The 19,983-nt window shown below is 43.3% G+C and overlaps 1 protein-coding gene across 1 annotated transcript in view; it reads right to left on the bottom strand.

Moving 5' to 3' along the window:
* tnr6 (Tumor necrosis factor receptor superfamily member 6) overlaps nucleotides 1-11,648 on the bottom strand; it is a 34,962-nt gene extending 23,314 nt beyond the window's left edge. The window contains 3 exon segments of the mRNA NM_001173649.1: nucleotides 8,835-8,969; nucleotides 9,220-9,364; nucleotides 11,597-11,648. Coding sequence (NP_001167120.1) covers nucleotides 8,835-8,969; nucleotides 9,220-9,364; nucleotides 11,597-11,635 — 319 coding nt within the window. The 5' untranslated portion in view covers nucleotides 11,636-11,648.
* Nucleotides 11,649-19,983: the final 8,335 nt, after the last annotated feature.

Here is a 19,983-nt window from a genome sequence, read left to right as displayed (position 1 = left end):
TTTTGGTCCTGCTGTTGTCATGACGTTGGCCTCTTTTGGTACAGGGAGGACAGTTGACCCCTCCCTTTTGCACACAATCCACCCTGTGTGTAAAGGGTCGTAAAAACTCTAAAATTCCAGGAGACTCTCTGGCCACATGGCCCATAGAGAGACACAGGAAATTCTTCCAACTCATAGAATTGGAAAGCCAAGCGACATTTTGTGTTCTGGAGAAGGTATGGAAGATTGGTGAAGAATCCAGCTACGAACTGATCCGCTTGGTACCATTTTGTGATACTCAGAAGAGACAATATAGCCATATTACCATAAAACTGTTTATATAATAGACTCAGTTTAAGACTTACATCATATGGGTGTATGGAATGTATTAATAAGGATAAAGCTTTTGTAAGACATTGAGATGCTATGTACTGATGTAATGTGATAGATTTGGTTACAGAAATACAATTCTAACTCAGTCATAGGCACGCCCCCAGGGACCCATACAGGACCAGGCGTCATTTGACAAGCTGTCCTATGGGCACTATAAAACACCCCCGGATTTACATTTCCTCAGACCAGGCCTACACTCCGTTGGCTAATAGGTTTTACCTTCCAATTCCTCTACTGAAAGTGAACCATACCACGTGGTTAACTTTTACACTATCGATACTGACAGAATAAGAACAAGTCTTTGATATTAATTATTAGTCTGCAGCTAAGTAAATTATATCATTGAACGCGAAGACCAACGAAGCAACCATTCGATGACGACATTAATGAATGTCGCTCTGAAAGATCCATTCTAACCGAGAGAGAGAGAGAACGCGGACAAAACTCCCCAACAGAACTACTCTCCAACAAGAATCAGAACGACACACTGAGCGTAAATATATATTGATTGCAATTGTTCCCGAATGAGTGAGCCTTCAATTGTCAATTGTTAATATTAAATCACCCTGTGTAACGTCTCAGCCGACCTTTTATGATCCATTGTTCAACAGGCCGACCTGCCTGTTTAGCCAGTAGGGCACATTCCGATACCAATCCTTTGTGACGATAATGACTGTTTGTATGTTTTTCTGTTAATTACTTAGTGTAGTAAATAAATGATTTTAGTAAAGACTGGGTTCGTGCAGATACAACAATTTACGACGTTTTGGAATGAGACTGGACTAGAGGTAAATACACCAATTAAACTAGAAGATAATCTGCCTATACTATAATAGAATATAATATTATAGTACAGGAAAGTTATATTAGGAAAATTATAGCTTTGTAATCTGAATATTCTCCTTGGTGCCCCGATCTCCTAGTTAATTACAATTAAACGATGAATCAGTTTAATCGCGTGATAATAATTACAGGGAGCTAATTGATAAACATATCTTCCGTTTAATGGTACCCCCAAAGACACGACACTGTACATACCTACACGTACGCTACAGTCACAAGACGCAGGCCTCCTTATTGTCCATAGAATTTCTAAGCAAACAGCTGGAGGTATAAGGTCACAAGGCGAGACCCAGATGCAGATGGTTTGAGTCTTTGATACTTATTAAATCAGTCCAAAAGGGGAAGGCAAGAGAATGGTCGTGGACAGGAAAAAAGTCAAAACCAGTTCAGAGTCCAGGTGGTACAGAGTGGTAGGCAGGCTCGAGGTCAGGGCAGGCAGGCGGGTACGGAGTCCAGAAAACAGGCAAGGGTCAAAACCGGGAGGACTAGCAAAAAGAGAATATAAGCAGGAGTACGGGAAAACATGCTGGTCGACTTGAAAGACATACAAGACAAACTGGCACAGAGAGACAGGAAACACAGGGATGAATACACCAGGGAAAATAAGCGACACCTGGAGGGGGTGGAGACAATCAAAAGGACAGGTGAAACAGATCAGGGTGTGACAGGAGGCAGAGCTTTCTCCTATAAAGCTACATTTTTATGGAATGGTCTGCCTACAGTGAGGGAAAAAAGTATTTGATCCCCTGATGATTTTGTACATTTGCCCACTGACAAAGAAATGTTCAGTCTATAATTTTAATGGTAGGTTTATTTGAACAGTGAGAGACAGAATAACAACAAAAAAATCCAGAAAAACGCATGTCAAAAATGTTATAAATTGATTTGCATTTTGATGAGGGAAATAAGTATTTGACCCCTCTGCAAAACATGACTTAGTACTTGGTGGCAAAACCCTTGTTGGCAATCACAGAGGTCAGACATTTCTTGTAGTTGGCCACCAGGTTTGCACACATCTCAGGAGGGATTTTGTCCCAGTCCTCTTTGCAGATCTTCTCCAAGTCATTAAGGTTTCGAGGCTGAGGTTTAGCAACTCAAACCTTCAGCTCCCTCCACATATTTTCTATGGGATTAAGGTCTGGAGACTGGCTAGGCCACACCAGGACCTTAATGTGCTTCTTCTTGAGCCACTCCTTTGTTGCCTTGGCCGTATGTTTTGGGTCATTGTCATGCAGGAATACCCAACCACGACCCATTTTCAATGCCCTGGCTGAGGGAAGGAGGTTCTCACCCAAGATTTGACGGTACAAGGCCCCGTCCATCGTCCCTTTGATGTGGTGAACTTGTCCTGTCCCCTTAGTAGAAAAACACCCCCAAAGCATAATGTTTCCACCTCCATGTTTGACGGTGGGTATGGTGTTATTGGGGTCATAGGCAGCATTCCTCCTCCTCCAAACACGGCGAGTTGAGTTAATGCCAAAGAGCTCCATTTTGGTCTCATCTGACCACAACACTTTCACCCAGTTGTCCTCTGAATCATTCAGATGTTCATTGGCAAACTTCAGACGGGCATCTATATGTGCTTTCTTGAGCAGGGGGACCTTGCGGGCGCTGCAGGATTTCCGTCCTTCACGGCGTAGTGTGTTACCAATTGTTTTCTTGGTGACTATGGTCCCAGCTGCCTTGAGATCATTGACAAGATCTTCCCGTGTAGTTCTGGGCTGATTCCTCACTGTTCTCATGATCATTGCAACTGCACGAGGTGAGATCTTGCATGTAGCCCCAGGCCGAGGGAGATTGACAGTTCTTTTGTGTTTCTTCCATTTGCAAATAATTGCACCAACTGTTGTCATCTTCTCCAAGCTGCTTGGCGATGGTCTTGTAGCCCATTCCAGTCTTGTGTAGGTCTACAATCTTGTCCCTGACATCCTTGGAGCCCTCTTTGGTCTTGGCCATGGTGGAGAGTTTGGAATCTGATTGATTGCTTCTGTGGACAGGTGTCTTTTATACAGGGTAACAAACTGAGATTAGGTGCACTCCCTTTAAGAGTGTGCTCCTAATCTCAGCTCGTTACCTGTATAAAAGACACCTGGGAGCCAGAAATATTTCTGATTGAGAGGGGGTCAAATACTTATTTCCCTCATCAAAATGCAAATCAATTTATAACATTTTTGACATGCGTTTTTCTGGATTTTTTTGTTGTTATTCTGTCTCTCACTGTTCAAATAAGCCTACCATTAAAATGATAGACTGATCATTTCTTTGTCAGTGGGCAAACGTACAAAATCAGCAGGGGATCAAATACTTTTCCCCCTCACTGTATGTGAGAGACGCAGACTCGGTCTCGAACTTTAAGTCTTTATTGAAGACGCATCTCTTCAGTAGGTCCAATGATTGAGTGTAGTCTGGCCCAGGGGTGTGAAGGTGAATGGAAAGGCACTGAAGCGACGAACCGCCTCTGCCTGGCCGGTTCCCCTCTCTCCACGGGATTCTCTGTGTCGGGGGGCTAGGGTCAGTCTGTTATATCTGGAGTATTTCTCCTGTCTTATCCGGTGTCCTGTGTGAATTTAAATATGCTCCCTCTAATTCTCTCTCTCTATCTCTCCCTTCCCTCCCGGAGGACCTGAGACATGGGACCTTGCTGTCCCCAGTCCACCGGGTCGTGCTGCTGCTCCAGTTTCAACTGTTCTGCCTGTGGCTATGGAACCCTGACCAGTTCACTGGACGTGCTACCTTGTCCCAGGCCTGTTGTTTTCGACTCTCTCTCTCTACCGCACCTGCTGTCTCTAACTTTGAATGCTCCGCTATGAAAAGCCAACTGACATTTACTCCTGAGTTGCTGACCTGTTTCACCCACTAAAACCACTGTGATTATTATTATTTGACCCTGCTGGTCATCTATAAACATTTGAACATCTTGGCCATGCACTGTTATAATCTCCACCTGGCACAGCCAGAAGAGGACTGGCCACCCCTCAGAGCCTGGTTCCTCTCTAGGTTTCTTCCTAGGTTCTGGCCTTTCTAGGGAGTTTTTCCTAGCCACCGTGCTTCTACATCTGCATTGCTTGCTGTTTGGGGTTTTGGGCTGGGTTTCTGTATAGCACTTTGCGACATCGGCTGATGTAAAAAGGGCTTTATAAATACATTTGATATACAGTACCAGTCAAAAGTTTGGACACGCCTACTCAATCAAGGGTTTTTCTTTATTTTTACTATTTTCTACATTAAAGAATAATAGTGAAGACATCAAAACTATGAAACAACACATATGGAATCATGTAGTAACCAACAAAGTGTTAAACAAGTCAAAGTACATTTTATAAATTACAGTACTTTTTGTACATAGTCCCCCCATTTTGTACATAGTCCCCCCAGGCTCATGTGGACAGTACATCAGTGTCATCCGATTCAAAAACCACACTATGTTCAGAGGTAGGGGTTTATACCGGCAGGGGAAGCCTGGCCAGGATGAGGGCAGACTCAGTTGCCATTCAACTGTCCAGTGACTTAATCTCCTTGAACATCTAAGTGAGTCAAGATTTGTGCCTTGGTAATGGTGTTTATTGGATGGTGGATCACAAAGGGAGTGAGACCCATCATTAGGGAAAACCTAGTCAATTGCACAACAGAATGCATCGAACTGAAAGGTTTCTTCAGCATTTAACCCAACCCCTCTGAATCAGTGAGGTGCAGGGGGGGCTGCCTTAATTGACAGGGAGCAGTTGTTGTTGGTTAACTGCCTTGCTCAAAGGCAGAATGGCAACTTTTTCCACCGTGCCAGCATGGGGATTTGAACCAGTGACCTTTAAGTTACTGGCCCAACACTCTTAACTGCTAGGCTACCTGGAGCGCTTGGAACAATCTGCAAAGGAAGGTCTATGCTGTTGGATTCTGGGAACATTAGTTACAAAAGAGACATGAGGGGTGCAATAATGAAGCTTGGGAGGGGCTGAATGCAGGGAACACGATTGCATGTGACAGTACTGATAAGGGGAGAAACCGTTGAAGGCCCATATCACTTAGCTCCCTGCTTAGCAATAATGATGCAAGGAGGAGACTCCACCCAAAGTGAGGTACGAATACTACCATGGTGGAAGCCATGTCTGTGTCTGAATTACAGCTGTATCGACCCTTTGGGAAGAATTAAACTTGGTTAAGCTTCTCTAGTGTCCGTGAGTTATTTACTCAAAAAATTTGAACCTAACAATGCTCATTGATCAGTGTGGTTCAGCTCCCAAGTAAATAAAGTTTTTTGCTCATCCGAGACTGCGAGTTGTTTCTCACACTGTTGACACCAGTGGAATGACAACTGTGTACAGCACTAAATCAGTCTGCTAAGAATGTATTTCCACACAAGAGAAAGTGTGTTCCAAGTAAAGGTTATTAATAAAATTAATAGATTTTTGTCTAGGTGTGTCTCGGTGTCTGCTTCGATTGCCTTGGCATCAGCGAGAGAATAGTTACACTTACCGTCAACTCCGATCCATTATGCTTTGGAGTCGAGACTCTGTCCTAAATATGTATCAAGGTCCCGGCTTGAAACTCCCTTCTATATAAAGTTATCTAACTGGCACAGTCAAGTATGGACTGTCAGTCTCGGTCAAGCGAGGACTGATAGCCCACAGCATTGCTGGGCTCTGTGATCCCAGCAAAACTCCAAGTGAGCGAGTGGTAACGCCAGATCAACGGGCTGACGTGCCAGTCAAGTGAGGACTGGCATGACACCGCGGGCAAACAAGTGCCAACAACAGTTGCCAACAACAAGCTAATTAAGGTAGCTATGTGTGGCTTATTTAGCTAGCTACGAGCTAACTTCGGAGGTAACAGGACAGACCCGAGGGCTAATTAGCTAGCTAACACACAACGGATGGATGGATGCTCCCGAGTGACGCAGCGGTCTAAGCCACTGCATCTCAGTGCAAGAGGCGTCACTACAGTCCCTGGTTCAAATCCAGACTGTATCACATCCGGCCATGATTGGGAGTCCCATAGGGTGGTGCACAATTGGCCCAGCGTCGTCTGGATTTGGCCGGGGTAGGCCGTCATTGTAAATAAGAATTTGTTCTTAACTGACTTGCCTAGTTAAATAAAGGTTAAATAAATACAATTTAAAAAATCCTGACAATAAGCAATTCAAGTTAGCTAGTATGGGCACAATAATGAGAGAAGGGAAGAAGATTATATTAAAATCAACTACTCACAGCACCTCCTCGACTTGTTGAAGAATCGTAATTCCGTAAAGAAGTAATCTGAAGGGGATTAATAGCAATCTTTTTATAGTATATTTAAGATGCATTATTGACATGAGTCTGTTCCAGGAGCGTGCAAATGAACGCACCTGTCGGTCTTTACCCTTAACGAGCCCACAATAAAGAAGCACACCTTCAGAGGAGACAAGAATAACACTGACAAAGGCTTAAAATGACACTTTTGTCAATCTACCTATCCCTGAATGAAATAAATACTCAAATGAAACTTTGAATCACCTTTTTGAGTACGGACCAGCTAACCAACTTTAGAATTCTATTACATTTTGGCTATCGCACATGTTCTGAGCACAGTGGTCATGCAAACTTTCAGAATCTCATAATGTAAAACACAAACGTGAGATTGAACCATACAGTCAATGGATAATAAAATAAACGAACTACGATCACGTATATCCTACCAACGGGATATTAAAAACTGTAATATCTTATGTTTCACCGAGTTGTGGCTGAAAGACAACATGAATAATATAAAACTGGCATGTTTTACACTTTTTCGGCTGGATAGAACAGCGGCCTCTGGTAAGACAAGGGGTGGCAGTCTATGTATATTTGTAAACAACAGCTGGTGCACGAAATCTAAGGAAGGTTTTGCTCGCCTGAGGTAGAGTATCTCATGATAAGCTGTAAACCACACTATTTACCAAGAGAGTTTTCATCTATATTCTTCGTAGCCGTCTATTTATGACCACAAACCGATGCTGGCACTAAGACCGCACTCAATGAGCTGTATACGGCCATAAGCAAACAGGAAAACGTTCATCCAGAGGCAGCAGGGACCTTAATGCTGGGAAACTTAAATTGTAGGATGTGGCAGGGCTTGCAAACTATTACAGACTACAAAGGGGAGCACACAAGCTAAATTACTTCTATGCTCGCTTCGAGGAAAGTAACACTGAAACATGCATGAGAGCGTCAGCTGTTCCGGACGACTGTGTGATCACGCTCTTCATAGCCAATGAGAGAGTAAGACCTTTAAACAGGTCAACATTCACAAGACGGATTACCAGGACATACTCCGAGTATGCGCTGACCAACTGGCAAGTGTCTTCACTGACATTTTCAACCTCTCCCTGACTGAGTCTGTAATACCAACATGTTTCAAGCAGACCACCATAGTCCCTGTGCCCAAGAACACTAAGATAACCTGCCTAAATGACTATAGACCCGTAGCACTCACGTCTGTAGCCATGAAGTGCTTTGAAAGGTTGGTCATGGCTCACATCAGCACCATTATCCCAGAAACCCTAGACCCACTCCAATTTGTATACCACCCCAACAGATCCACAGATGATGCAATCTCTATTGCACTCAACACTACCCTTTCCCACCTGGACAAAAGGAACAGCTATGTGAGAATGTTATTGACTACAGCTCAGCGTTCAACACCATAGTGCCTCTCAAGTCCTCAGATCCTCAAAAGGTTCAACAGCTGCACCATCAAGAGCATCCTGACTGGTTACATCACACCTGGTATGATAACTGCTCGGCCTCCACTACAGAGGGTAGTGCGTACGGCCCAGTACATCACTGGGGCCAAGCTTCCTGCCATCTAGGACCTCTATACCAGGCGATGTAAGAAGAAGGCCCCAAACATTGTCAAAGACTCCAGAGACCCGTCAGAGATTGTTCTCTCTGCTACCGCACGGCAAGCGGTACCAGAGCACCAAGTCTAGGTCCAAAAGGCTTCTTCACAGCTTCTACCCCCAAGCCATAAGACTCCTGAACAGCTAATCAAAGGGCTACCCAGACCCCTCTTTTATGCTGCTGCTACTCTCTGTTTATAATCTATGCATAGTCACTTTAACTCTAACTACATGTACATATTACCTCAATTACCTTGACTAACTGGTGCCTCTGCACATTGACTCTGTACCGGTATCCCCTGTATATGGCCTAGCTATTGTTATTTTACTGCTGCTGTTTAATTATATTTGTTATTTGTTACTTTTTATTTTCAATGTTTTAGTTATCTATTTTTTACTTAACACTTATTTTTCTTCAAACTGCATTGTTGGTTAAGGGCTTGTAAGCATTTCACTGTAAGGTCTACACCTGTTGTATTCAGCGCATGTGACAAATATCATTTGATTTCATTCGATTTGAAGAAAAGACAGAACAAAAGACAGCATGCCACGCCACACTGCGTTCTATAGTGACAGGTCAGTAAGGGTGAGGCGTGACTGTAAACATCTTTGATATTAGGCATCGCAATCATATCGCATGAAGGGAAAAGAGTTCCCATAGGTTGTTTGGCGACCCCATTACGAAAACAACAGAGAACCTAATTTGCTACAGTAGGTAGGCCTACCTATAAGGTGTCAGTTCTACCTGTTGTGTGTGTAGGCCTACCTTTAGGGTTACAGGAAGTGCAGGGCTCACAGGAGTCCAGGGAGTTGGGGTCACTGTTGTAGGTCCTATCTTTCTCACAGTTAACACAGGTTCCATCCTCTGGGCTCACACTGCAGTGTCTCTCCAGATGTTGGCCTGGACACATAGAGTACCAAGACATAATCAGAGGGAAAGACATAGGCCTACATAGCATACATTAATTTTATTAATGCAATTTATAGGAGTTGACTAGAACAGTGCATGTTAATTAATCAACATTTCAGGTCTCACTCCAATGTAAATGTGCTTGCGCAATTATTATGGTGTTGAGCTGTCATGGTGGTGACCAAAAGAATGCTAATGTGAGATAGTTTAGTACAAATAATGTTAAACATTAGATGCTTACCAGCCGCACAGAGACAGCATGCCATTCCCTCATGCTGGTAAGTGCCATCTTGACAACTCTGCCTTTTGGTGCGCAATTTGCTAGTGATTAAGATGTCTTGGGAACTCCGCTCTGCTTTCAATGGTGTAGTTAAACGAACGGTACACTGTTAAATGCAATTACATTATGGAGTGTTATTAAAACAGACAGCAGTAGGCAGTTACAGTAGCTGTGTGTGTGTGTGTGTGTGTGTGTGCGTGCGTGCGTGAGACTTATCAGTGATATAAGTATGAGACATTGGAAGGTCAATAATTATTATTAAGGAAAAGTGCTTATGTGTGGTAAGTGTAACATAGTAAAGGTAAACCTGTATTAATTTGTGGATGTCCATCATCCATTTCGTGTAATATGTTATGAATTACAATTCTTACAGTATGTAAAAAATGTGCCATATGTCTGATATGTTGTTTTTACCATGCTTCTAGTCACTGTATATTATCTATACATAGTCAATTTACCACTACCTACATGTACAAATTACCTTGACTAACCTGTACCCCTGCACATTGACTCGGTACCCCCTGTATATAGCCTCATTATAGTTATTTTGTAAATATTTTCTGAATTCAATTTTTTTTAAACTGCATTGTTGATTAAGGGCTTGTAAGTAAGAATTTCACGGTAAGGTTGTATTCGGTGCATGTGACAAATCAAATTTGATTTCTTTTTATGTTAACTAGGTGGCTAACACTTACGTTAGCTAGGTGGCTGAAGTTAGCTAGGCTAGGGACTAGGGTTAGGGGTTAAGGTTAGGGTTAAAGCTGCAATATGTAACTTTTTGGGCGACCTGACCTAATTCACGTAGAAATATGAGTTATAGATCTGTCATTCTCATTGAAAGCAAGTCTAAGAAGCAGTATCTGTTCTATGTGCACTACTTCTATGCTTCCCATTCATAAGTTTTGTTTTTGCGTCTTTTCCTTTTGGTTTTGTACACCAGCTTCAAACAGCTTAAATAAAATCAAAAAGAAAGGAGGACCAAGGCACTCTTCATATAATTCATTAAAATGCCTTTATTCGTATGGCATGTTCAATAGAAACAATGTTTTTAAAAATCCGACGCGTTTTGGCTGCATGGCCTTCGTCAGGGAGTACAAAGAAATAATACAATGTTCTCTTTTTAACAGCTTTTCCAATTAACCCTAATTTGAAGAGGGAGTGGTTAAAATTGATTGGACACACCTAGTAAGCAATACTATACACACTTTAAAGTGAAATACTGCAGCTATGTTATCATAAAAATGTAACTCCAAGCTAGAAGTATCAGAACACTTAGAAAGGTAGTTCTAACCTTAAATATGGCTGGGAGAAGTGTCAAGAATAAGAAAGCAATATATTCCATAGTACACTAGAACATAGCAAAACATGAACAACAAGAGTAAACATAGCTGAGGGCAATTGAGCAAAATGTCCACTAGATGACAGCAAATGGACCCACCACAACCCTACAGGAAGGGTGAGAAATCCATATCTTCATTTAAACCCGGGTATTTAGTGGCCTGTAGTTTGTAAATCCAAAAACTTTCCCTTTGGTTTAACTGTTTAAGACGGTCCCCTTTTCTAATAGAGGCCAGGATATGATCAATACCCATAGCCTGTAGGGAGGCAGGGTTGCCATGGTGTAAGGAGTTGTAGTGCTTACACCAGCTTAAATAAAATACAATGATTCTTTACACTATACTTGCTTGTTTTGTGACATAAACAGAAATTAGGCAAACTATTAGACTTTTAGCAACCAGGAATGGGCAGAGAGATTTCTGCATATTGCACATAATGGAAATCTCCAGCCAAATCTGGTATTTGTTTCATTAGTCCATTGTTGATATAGTCACAAAATGTTTTGCATGTCAGCAATCAAGCTTTCAAGATATACAACTTTCAAAATACAGAAATACAACTGATATAGTGCATTTTGTAGTTACAAAGTAGCTACAAAAGTAGTAAGTAGTTGCATAGTTGCTATTTAGTTAAAATGCTGAAGGTGTCCTTGATGAGATTCGAATACGCAACTTTTGCGTTGCTATGTTTACATCTAGTCTATGAGACAAGGCTGGAGTGGCAAGTCCCAACAAGTCAAAATCAAAAGTGAAACTACTTCAGCACAGACAGTTTAGGAACTTTTACCTGTCGATTAAATAAAAAATATCAGATATTTATACATCGTGTTTGGTAGATATATATACTGTATTTCATCCATGCAATATACCAGAGCAGAGTTGAGACTGACTTGACAAATATGGGAAAGTTAGCTTAGCTAGCCCAAGTTCTGACAATAATTAAATATCTGAGTTTAACCTATACAAAGTGTCAACAATAAGAATGTTGATAGTCAACTCACCAAAATGCACAGGCTATATAAAAAAGTATATTTGTTCATTTTCCGAATTGATGCCTCCAAGAAGAGATTGCTGCGCCCTGTGTGATGTTTGAAAATCTGCCCTCTGTTTGAGGTTTGGAGGAATTACAGAGACAGTACGTTGGCCACAATTGCACAATGACCGTCAAATTGCTGCATGTTTGTAGGGCGCATAGACAAGCAATGCCAAACCGGCAATGCGTGCGGGTTTTATTCCAACCGTTTTATTCAAGAAAAACATCCAGTAAAAATATGTTTCACAATTGAAAATGGTTATCTTATGAGATACATACAATGAGTTGTTGGAGTAAGTTTATTAGATACTGTACATGTATTGTATTCGTCATTGTTCTATGAGACAGGCCTATCTCTCCATGTACCACTAGGGGGAGCGAATGGCCTTTGCGCGGGCCCGCCTGAGTTGCTCCTCTTTCTACAACTTTTCTGGGGTCCGTTATTGCGGCGATCCGTCAGGACTGGATGTGTGTAATGGTCATTTTCCAAACACTCCAAGCTCCGAGGCAGATTGTTTCATATTATAGTGTCAAGTTCTCGTTCTATCATGCAGTGCAATAGAGATCATTGCTTGGTGATCTTCAAAAACGGTAAGGACTTTTAGGAACTGCATCTCAGTGCAAGAGGCATGCGTCACTGCAGTCTCTGGTTCAGATCCAGGCTGCATCACATCCGGCTGTGATTGGGAGTGCCATAAGGTGGCATTGTGCATTTACTGTAGCCACGACTCTAATCACTATATCACATGCTATCACAGTAGAGATGCAATGATCATGCTGTTTAATCAGCTTCTTGATATGCCACACCTGTCAGGTCGATGGATTATCTTGGCAAAGGAGAAATGCTCACTAACAAGGATGAAAACAAATTTGTGCACAAAATTTGAGAGAAAGTTTTTGTGCTAATGGAACAATTCTGGGATCTATTCTTTCAGCTCATGAAACATGGGACCAACACTTTACATGTTTCCGTTTATATTTTTGTTCAGTATAAATAAAAAACTGAGCTACATGGTATCACCCCTGCCCTTCAATCGCTTATTGCCATTTTTGTGAAAGGGAAAGCAGATAGATAGACAGTGAGCATGAGAGAGAGTGGGTGAGAGGAAATGTGCTCATTCACATTGGTTTCCTGTGAGTCCCATTCAGATAGATGTGACAGGAGGGAGTGGAGGCTATTTGTGGAAAGTGTACAATGTGTGGGATCACTGAAAGGATACAGAAATAATGGATAGTCCAAGAGTGATCAGTCAGGTTTGAAATACAGAGTAGACATGATAAGTGCACAGCGGTGCACTTCAATGCACACCTGGGGCAGCTGTGCTGTGTCCCTCTGTTAGACCTCTGGATTACTTTATATTCAGCAGTTAATTGAGATACTAGTTTGATGGCCAGCAGTGGATACTTGGAGTCTCCATCAGCATCAAAGGACAAGCTATTGAATCAGAAAAGAGGTAGAATCTTCAATTCTTCTCATAGAAATAGTATTGAACAAATGGACACAATGGTTGTCTGATTGAATGCCTCTGGGGAGGGGGTTTCCCATAAAGCTATGAACTAAGATCAGCTATACAATCATCTAGGTATGTTGCAGTGAATTCTTTCAATGTCTCCTGGTACGTAAAGAAAATTACAAGCATAAAAAAACTAAGCATATGTTTGATCTCTGCAAAGTGGTCAACGAGGGCTTCCTCATTTCCACAAAAAGGCTTGTTAAATTCTCTTAAAATATAATTTTGGGCTGGAGAACTTCCTTCAAGCAGACATCCTGTGGGATTTGATTGTTTTATCCAAGAGTATCAAATTTCAGCTTTTTTGTAGTTTCACTGATTCTTGGAAGTGCAGACAGCTTTGTGCTAGCCTACAATGTCTGTTCTTATGGGCCTACCTGTGCAGCTGATGAACATTTGTAATCAAATATCTATATACATTTCTGTAAGGAAATATTTGTAATATTTTCAAGCAACCACATCTATTGGATAATAATGTATCTGCCCTTGGCACTTCACCACACACTCCCTGATGAAGGCGGACATCTGATATTAATTTTGTCAATTGACAGTGACATCATGGCTACAAGGTCAGATTAATTGTAGCATCTCATCATCAGCTTTAAGCACAAGCTGTGTGTATGTGTGTTTGGTGTAGCTACTACATATTCACCATGAATGATTACCTTTAGGTAGGCCAATAGCCCACACAGACATATCATTTGGATAGTACTGTTAAGCAGAGTGGAACAGGGGACACAAAGAGCAGACTCAGACGAGGAGATTGGGATGAAGTAATCAAGGTATTTATTGAAACACAGGGGGAAGATGGAGTGCAGGCCAGGGGAAGCTTGGGTGGGTTGCAGGAAACCAGGTGCGGAGGCTGAGGCTGGAGCGAGAGGGGTTGGGACAGGGTAAGCAGGCTGGAGGACGGGAGCTTGGAGAGGGGAGTGAAGTGAGCCATTTTTTTGAAAACCTGTCATAAATGGTGAGAATGATGGAGTTACTGTCAGATGGGGGAAGGCCAGTGACGAAGTCCAGAGCTATGTGTGACCAGGGGCGACTGGGTATGGGAAGAGGGTGGAGTAGACCGGAAGTGGGTTTAGTGGAGGTTTTGTTCTGGGCACAAATCGAACAGGCTGACACAAACTCCCTGACATCCCTCTCCATGGTAGGCCAACAAAAGCGCTGACGCAGGAAGGCGAGGGTCCAGTTCATACCAGGGTGACAGCTGAGGTGGGTAGAATGGCCCCACTGAAGAACATCAGAGTGAACACAATCTGGAACAAACAGAGAATTGCTAGGACCGTTACCCAGGTAAGGCTGGTTCTTCTGAGCCTGGCGGATACAGGACTCGATGTCCCAGGTGACGGCGGAAGCGATGCAAGTGGATGGCACAATGGCTTCTGGCTCCGTACCCATGTTGTCGGTGGTGAACTGGCAACAGAGGGCATCAGGCTTGATATTCTTAAACTGGGGCGAGAGAGGTTAAACAACCGGCTACTGGGGAGAGGATCTCCAGGCTGGAGTTCAATGGCGCAGTTGTACGGCCGATGACGCGGCAGCGACGGAGCGTGGTGCTTGCTGAACACAGGCGCTAGATCGTGATACTCGGGAGGAAGTGATGACAGGTCCGGAGGTTCTGGAATGGACTGGCGCGCAGACAAGGCAGGGGCAAGGGCAGAATGTAGACAATTCGAGTGACAAAATGAACTCCAAGTGGTTACCCTTCTAGTGGTCCAGTCAATCTGTGGGTTGTGTAGCTTTAACCATGGATGGCCAAGAACCAGGGGAGAGTGAGGACAGTAAATTATGTGGAAACTGATATTTTTCTGGTGGTCTCCAGGTACATGCAGGATGACAGGGATAGTTCTCACAAACACAGGCGAGGAGCTGTCCGTTGAGAGCGCTGGCATCGAGAGGTAAATCGAGTGGGACAGTGTCCAGGCCCAACTGGGTAATGACACCTTGGTCCAGGAAGCTCTCGTCAGTGCCCGAATCGATGAGAACAGACAGAGGAAAAGCCTGGCTCTGCCACACAATGTGGCCTTCAAGCAGGGGTCTGGGGGAAGATGGGCCTGCGATTTGGCTCAACAGTATATCCCTTTTCTTTGCTGGACGCAGGGAACAAGTGGAGACATAGTGACCAACCTGGCCACAGTATAGGCAACTCCTAGTGCCGATTTGCCACTGCCTCTCCTCTGGAGAGAGACGGGCCCAGCCGAGCTGCATGGGTACCGGATCTGGGAGAGCTTTGGAAAGGGTTGCAGTCAGAGAAGGAGGACAAGGCACTGAAGCAGATGTTATGAGGCATGCAACCCTACCTACACTCTCCCTCCGATGCTGACGGAGACGATTGTCAATGCGGATAGCGAGAGAGATGAGTTCATCAAGTCCATCAGGCTCATCCCTGGACACCAACTCGTCCTTGAGGGTCTCAGTGAGCTCATTCCGGAATACTCGCTGAAGGGCATCCTCATTCCAGCCGCTCTTAGTGGTGAGGGTGTGACACTCACATGCCATCTCAGCAGCACTATGGGAGCCTTGACGGAGGGACAGGAGTCGATTAGTGGCATCCTTATCGCAGACCGGGTGGTTGAAGACGTTTTTCATCTCCTCCGTGAATCTGGAGTAGGAGAAGCAGATGGGGGACTATCTCTCCCACACCGCCGTGGCCCAGGAAAGCGCTGCTCCACGGAGGCAGCCAATCAGGAAAGAAATCTTGGCCCATTCGCTATCATAAGAGTAGGGCTGTTGCTAAAATACTAGCAAACATTGTACCAAAAAGGCTCTGCAAGCTCTGAGGTTGCCATCGTAATGCTCGGGAGTCGGAACAAACGGCTCCCGGAGCAGACAAGAAGGGCTTGGGACTGGTTGTGAGCTCTGGGTTAAGGTTCAGTCCTGTAGGTCAGACAGGTTCTGTTGGCTGTCCCCATAGGGGAACCCTTTTTGGTTCCAGGTAGAACCCTATTTGGTTCCAGGTAGAACTATTTTTGGTTCAGGTAGGATCCTTTTGGGTTCAATGTAAAACCCTCTGTGGAAAGTGTTTTACATGGATCCCAAAAGGGTTCAACCTGGAACCAAAAGGGTTCTACCTAGAACCAAAAAGGGTACTTCAAAGGGAAAGGGAAGAGGGGATACATAGTCAGTTGTACAACTGAATGCCTTCAACTGAAATGTGTCTTCTGCATTTAACCCAACCCCTCTGAATCAGAGAGGTGCGGGGGGGGGGGGGGGGGGGGTGCCTTAATCGACATTAATCGACGTTAACTGCCTTGCTCAGTGGCAGAACGACAGATTTTGGGTTATCCAATTGGGACAGCTGGAGTACCCTTTTAAGTTCTAGATAGCACCTTGTTTGGTTCCAATGATTCAACAGAATGATGATTTTTCCTCTTGCACTAGCTTTGCTATTCCACAGAGAGGGATTCATTATTTTAGCTTTGTTCTCTTTCAACTAAGCTATCAATGTTACCACATAATATTAATGTTAATACAAATTTTTGCAAAACGTTATGCTTCAACCAATTGATGCTTAAGTCAACTGGCCATGCTCCCCGCAGGCCTTGCGGTGCCAATAGAAAAAGATGAGCATCAACCAATTGATGCTACTGTCAATACATTGCAGTCAATGGGAAAATATGAGTGACACAGGGTTGACGCTTATGTCAGTACATTGCATTCAATGGGAAAAGATGAGTATCACAGGGTTGATGCTTATGTCAATACATTGAAGTGAATGGGAAAAGAGAAACATCAACCAATTGACGGTTCTGTTAAGCAGCACTTGGGACATTGAAAAATTGCCTCCTTCAACTTAAAAATAGTCTAGAATGTATAAAATGTACTTTGAAGTCTATGTCATTATGCTTCTATTATCATGAAGGCATACAAATGATAATACTTTTGAAATTTGATCCAGTGTATATTTTTTATATACAATTTTGAATGATTTATCTTGAGGACAAAAAATAACAATTTTAGGGATATTGTCCCAGTAAAGAAATCATGTAATTGTGAACATAAAGAAAGCCAATGGCTGTAAAGAGTCCTCATTTATAATTCAAAGGTGTCGTCGCAGGCAGAGAAATGAGAAAGGACGCGTCTGTCTGCATAACACGTGTTGCCTCATCATTGCATTATCCTCCTGTGTGTTTGGTTTTCAGAACTTTAATAGGTTCCCTATCAGTTGTGTTGCTGCTCAGGCTCAGATACTTGCCATTGAGTTGCTTCGAAACCCTGTCTGGTCACATACTGTGTGTGGCCATTTTGTGTCAATTTATGGTTAAAATACATCTTTGAAGATTAGTGTAGTACGGTTGTTGTGTGTTAGAATGTTAACATCTGACAGACTGAGTATGTACTGCTGCTTTACATGACTATTTTGTCTTTAAGTGGTATTCACACACATACGCACACATGTGATAGATAACACAAGGCCTCTACTCACTGTCATATCAACCCAACCCCCATCCCCCATACACACACACATGCACAACCGTCTCACTACACAAAGGAACCGTGCATGTGTGCAGTCTTTCCCACGCGTGCGCAAACGCACGCACACACACAGCTGGCTGCTGGTCTGTCTGACCTATTTAGTTGTGTGGGCTGCTCTAATGGAGAGAGCTGGCCCTGGTGGATTATAGGGATGCAGCTGATTTGCATTTCTGCCCTGTAACTCGCATGTGGCACAGGAGGTCGGCAGGAGAACTGGAGAGGTCCCTCTTCAGTCTACACACACTACACTTACATATACTGTATATGTATAGCATATGTATGCAGGGTCCCTATGCACATACTACAATACTTCACTAAACCAGCACACACACATATATGCACAGAAGGGGTGGAAAGAGTTTACACCCTGTGCTCTTGCGCTATTCATGCTCAATAGGAAGGAAGTGAGGAATCACACTCATTTATTTGTGGTCGTGGGCGTTCAAGTGCAGGTCTTAAGAATTCCTCTCTTTCACTAGTTCTTTTGTTCTCTCTCACGCTCTGCTAAAATCACAGAGGAAGTGAACAGACCTGAAACCTCAGCACATTGTTGTGTACACTGAGTGTACAAAACATTAAGAACACGTGCTCTTTCCATGACATAAACTGACCAGGTGAAAGCTATGATCACTTATTGATGTCACTTATTAAATCCACTTCTATCAATGTAGATTAGGGGTCAACAACCGGTCAAGTGGTCAATGTCTAAGGTATTCGTAGTTGACCACCAAACATTTCTGTAAAAAACAACAGTCTTGTTCCTTTTTTTGTTTTGTTTTTGTTGTTGTCGGTTGGTGACCTTGATTCAGCAGCCTTAGTGCCAGAAAGGCAAAGTGTTCCCATTTTGAACCATTTCATTTGTCTGAAGGTAGAACTCTGACTACCCAGCAGGCCCAGAGAGCAAATCAAGTGCACCTTTAGGCCTACCGCTGGCCAATCAGATAGCTTTGATCACCGTGTCTGTCACGACTTCCGCCAAAGTTGGTCCCTCTCCTTGTTCGGGCAGCGTTCGGCGGTCGACGTCACCGATCTTCTAGCCATCGCCGATCCACTTTTCATTTTCCATTGGTTTTGTCTTGTCTTCCATCACACCTGGTTCCAATTCCATCAATTACATGTTGTATATTTAACCCTCTGTTCCCCCCCATGTCCTTGTCCGTAATTGTTTTCTTGTAGTATATGCTGGTTTGTACCGGGTTTTGTTTGACCCATTTCATGTATTGTTCTGTTGACGGTGGTTTATTGTCTATTAAACGACACCGTTGTAAATCAGTTTTCGCTCTCCTGCGCCTGACTTCTCTGCCGCCAGTCCGCACCTCACTACAGTGTCTGCACACCTCGAGCCATAGGCTGTAAAAAGAAGCCTCGAGTGCACAGCACAGTTGATACTTCTACTTCTACATATGCACTATTGAGAGCATTCTGTCTGGCTGCATCACCGGCAACTGCACTGCCCTCGACCACAAGGCTCTACAGAGGGTTGTGCAAATGGCCCAGTATACCCCCCCCCCCCCCCCCCCCCCACTGGCCTGAGACAATTGAAGTTCAATATGTAGCCTAGATGTATTTAACCCAACCCCTCTGAATCAGGAAGTTAGGCTAGCAAGTATTTTAGCAAGATACCCTTTTACAACATAAACTAAATGTGTACTGTATGATAGAGCCATAGACCATTTTGCCAAGATGAAAGAGAGGAGGAAGGCATTGGTGTTCAACTAGTCTACAGTAGGGTGAGTAATAATGTTTTGTTTTACTTGCAAGCACACACAGACAGAAATCAGTACCATGGATAGCCACATGATATTTAGCAACATTGATTGGAAACATTTTTGGGGTATCTTTAGGTTTGTTTTCAGTTCATTAAACTGAGCATGTAGTGCATACACAGGGTGTACCGGTACAGAGTCAATGTGCAGGGGCACAGGTTAGTCGAGGATAATTTAGGTAATATGTACAGTTGAAGTCAGAAGTTTACATACACCTTAGCCAAATACATTTAAACTCAGCTTTTCACAGTTCCTGACATTTAATCCTAGTAAAAAGTCCCTGTCTTAGGTCAGTTAGGATCACCACTTTATTTTAAGAATGTGAAATGTCAGAATAATAGTACAGAGAATGATTTATTTCAGGTTTTATTTCTTTCATCACATTCCCAGTGGGTCAGAAGTTTACATACACTCAATTAGTATTTGGTAGTATTGCCTTTAAATTGTTTAACTTGGGTCAAACGTTTCAGGTAGCCTTCCACAAGCTTCCCACAATAAGTTGGGTACATTTTGGCCCATTCCTCCTGACAGAGCTGGGGTAACAGGTTTGTAGGCCTCCTTGCTCACACACACACCTTTTCAGTTCTGCCCACAGATTT

The sequence above is a fragment of the Salmo salar genome, chromosome 01 (assembly GCF_965601325.2).
Source record: "Salmo salar chromosome 01, fSalSal1, whole genome shotgun sequence".
In the NCBI taxonomy this organism is placed as follows: domain Eukaryota; kingdom Metazoa; phylum Chordata; class Actinopteri; order Salmoniformes; family Salmonidae; genus Salmo; species Salmo salar.
The sequence above is the reverse complement of the archived record's forward strand: the minus strand, read 5'-3'. Positions and strand labels throughout refer to the sequence as shown.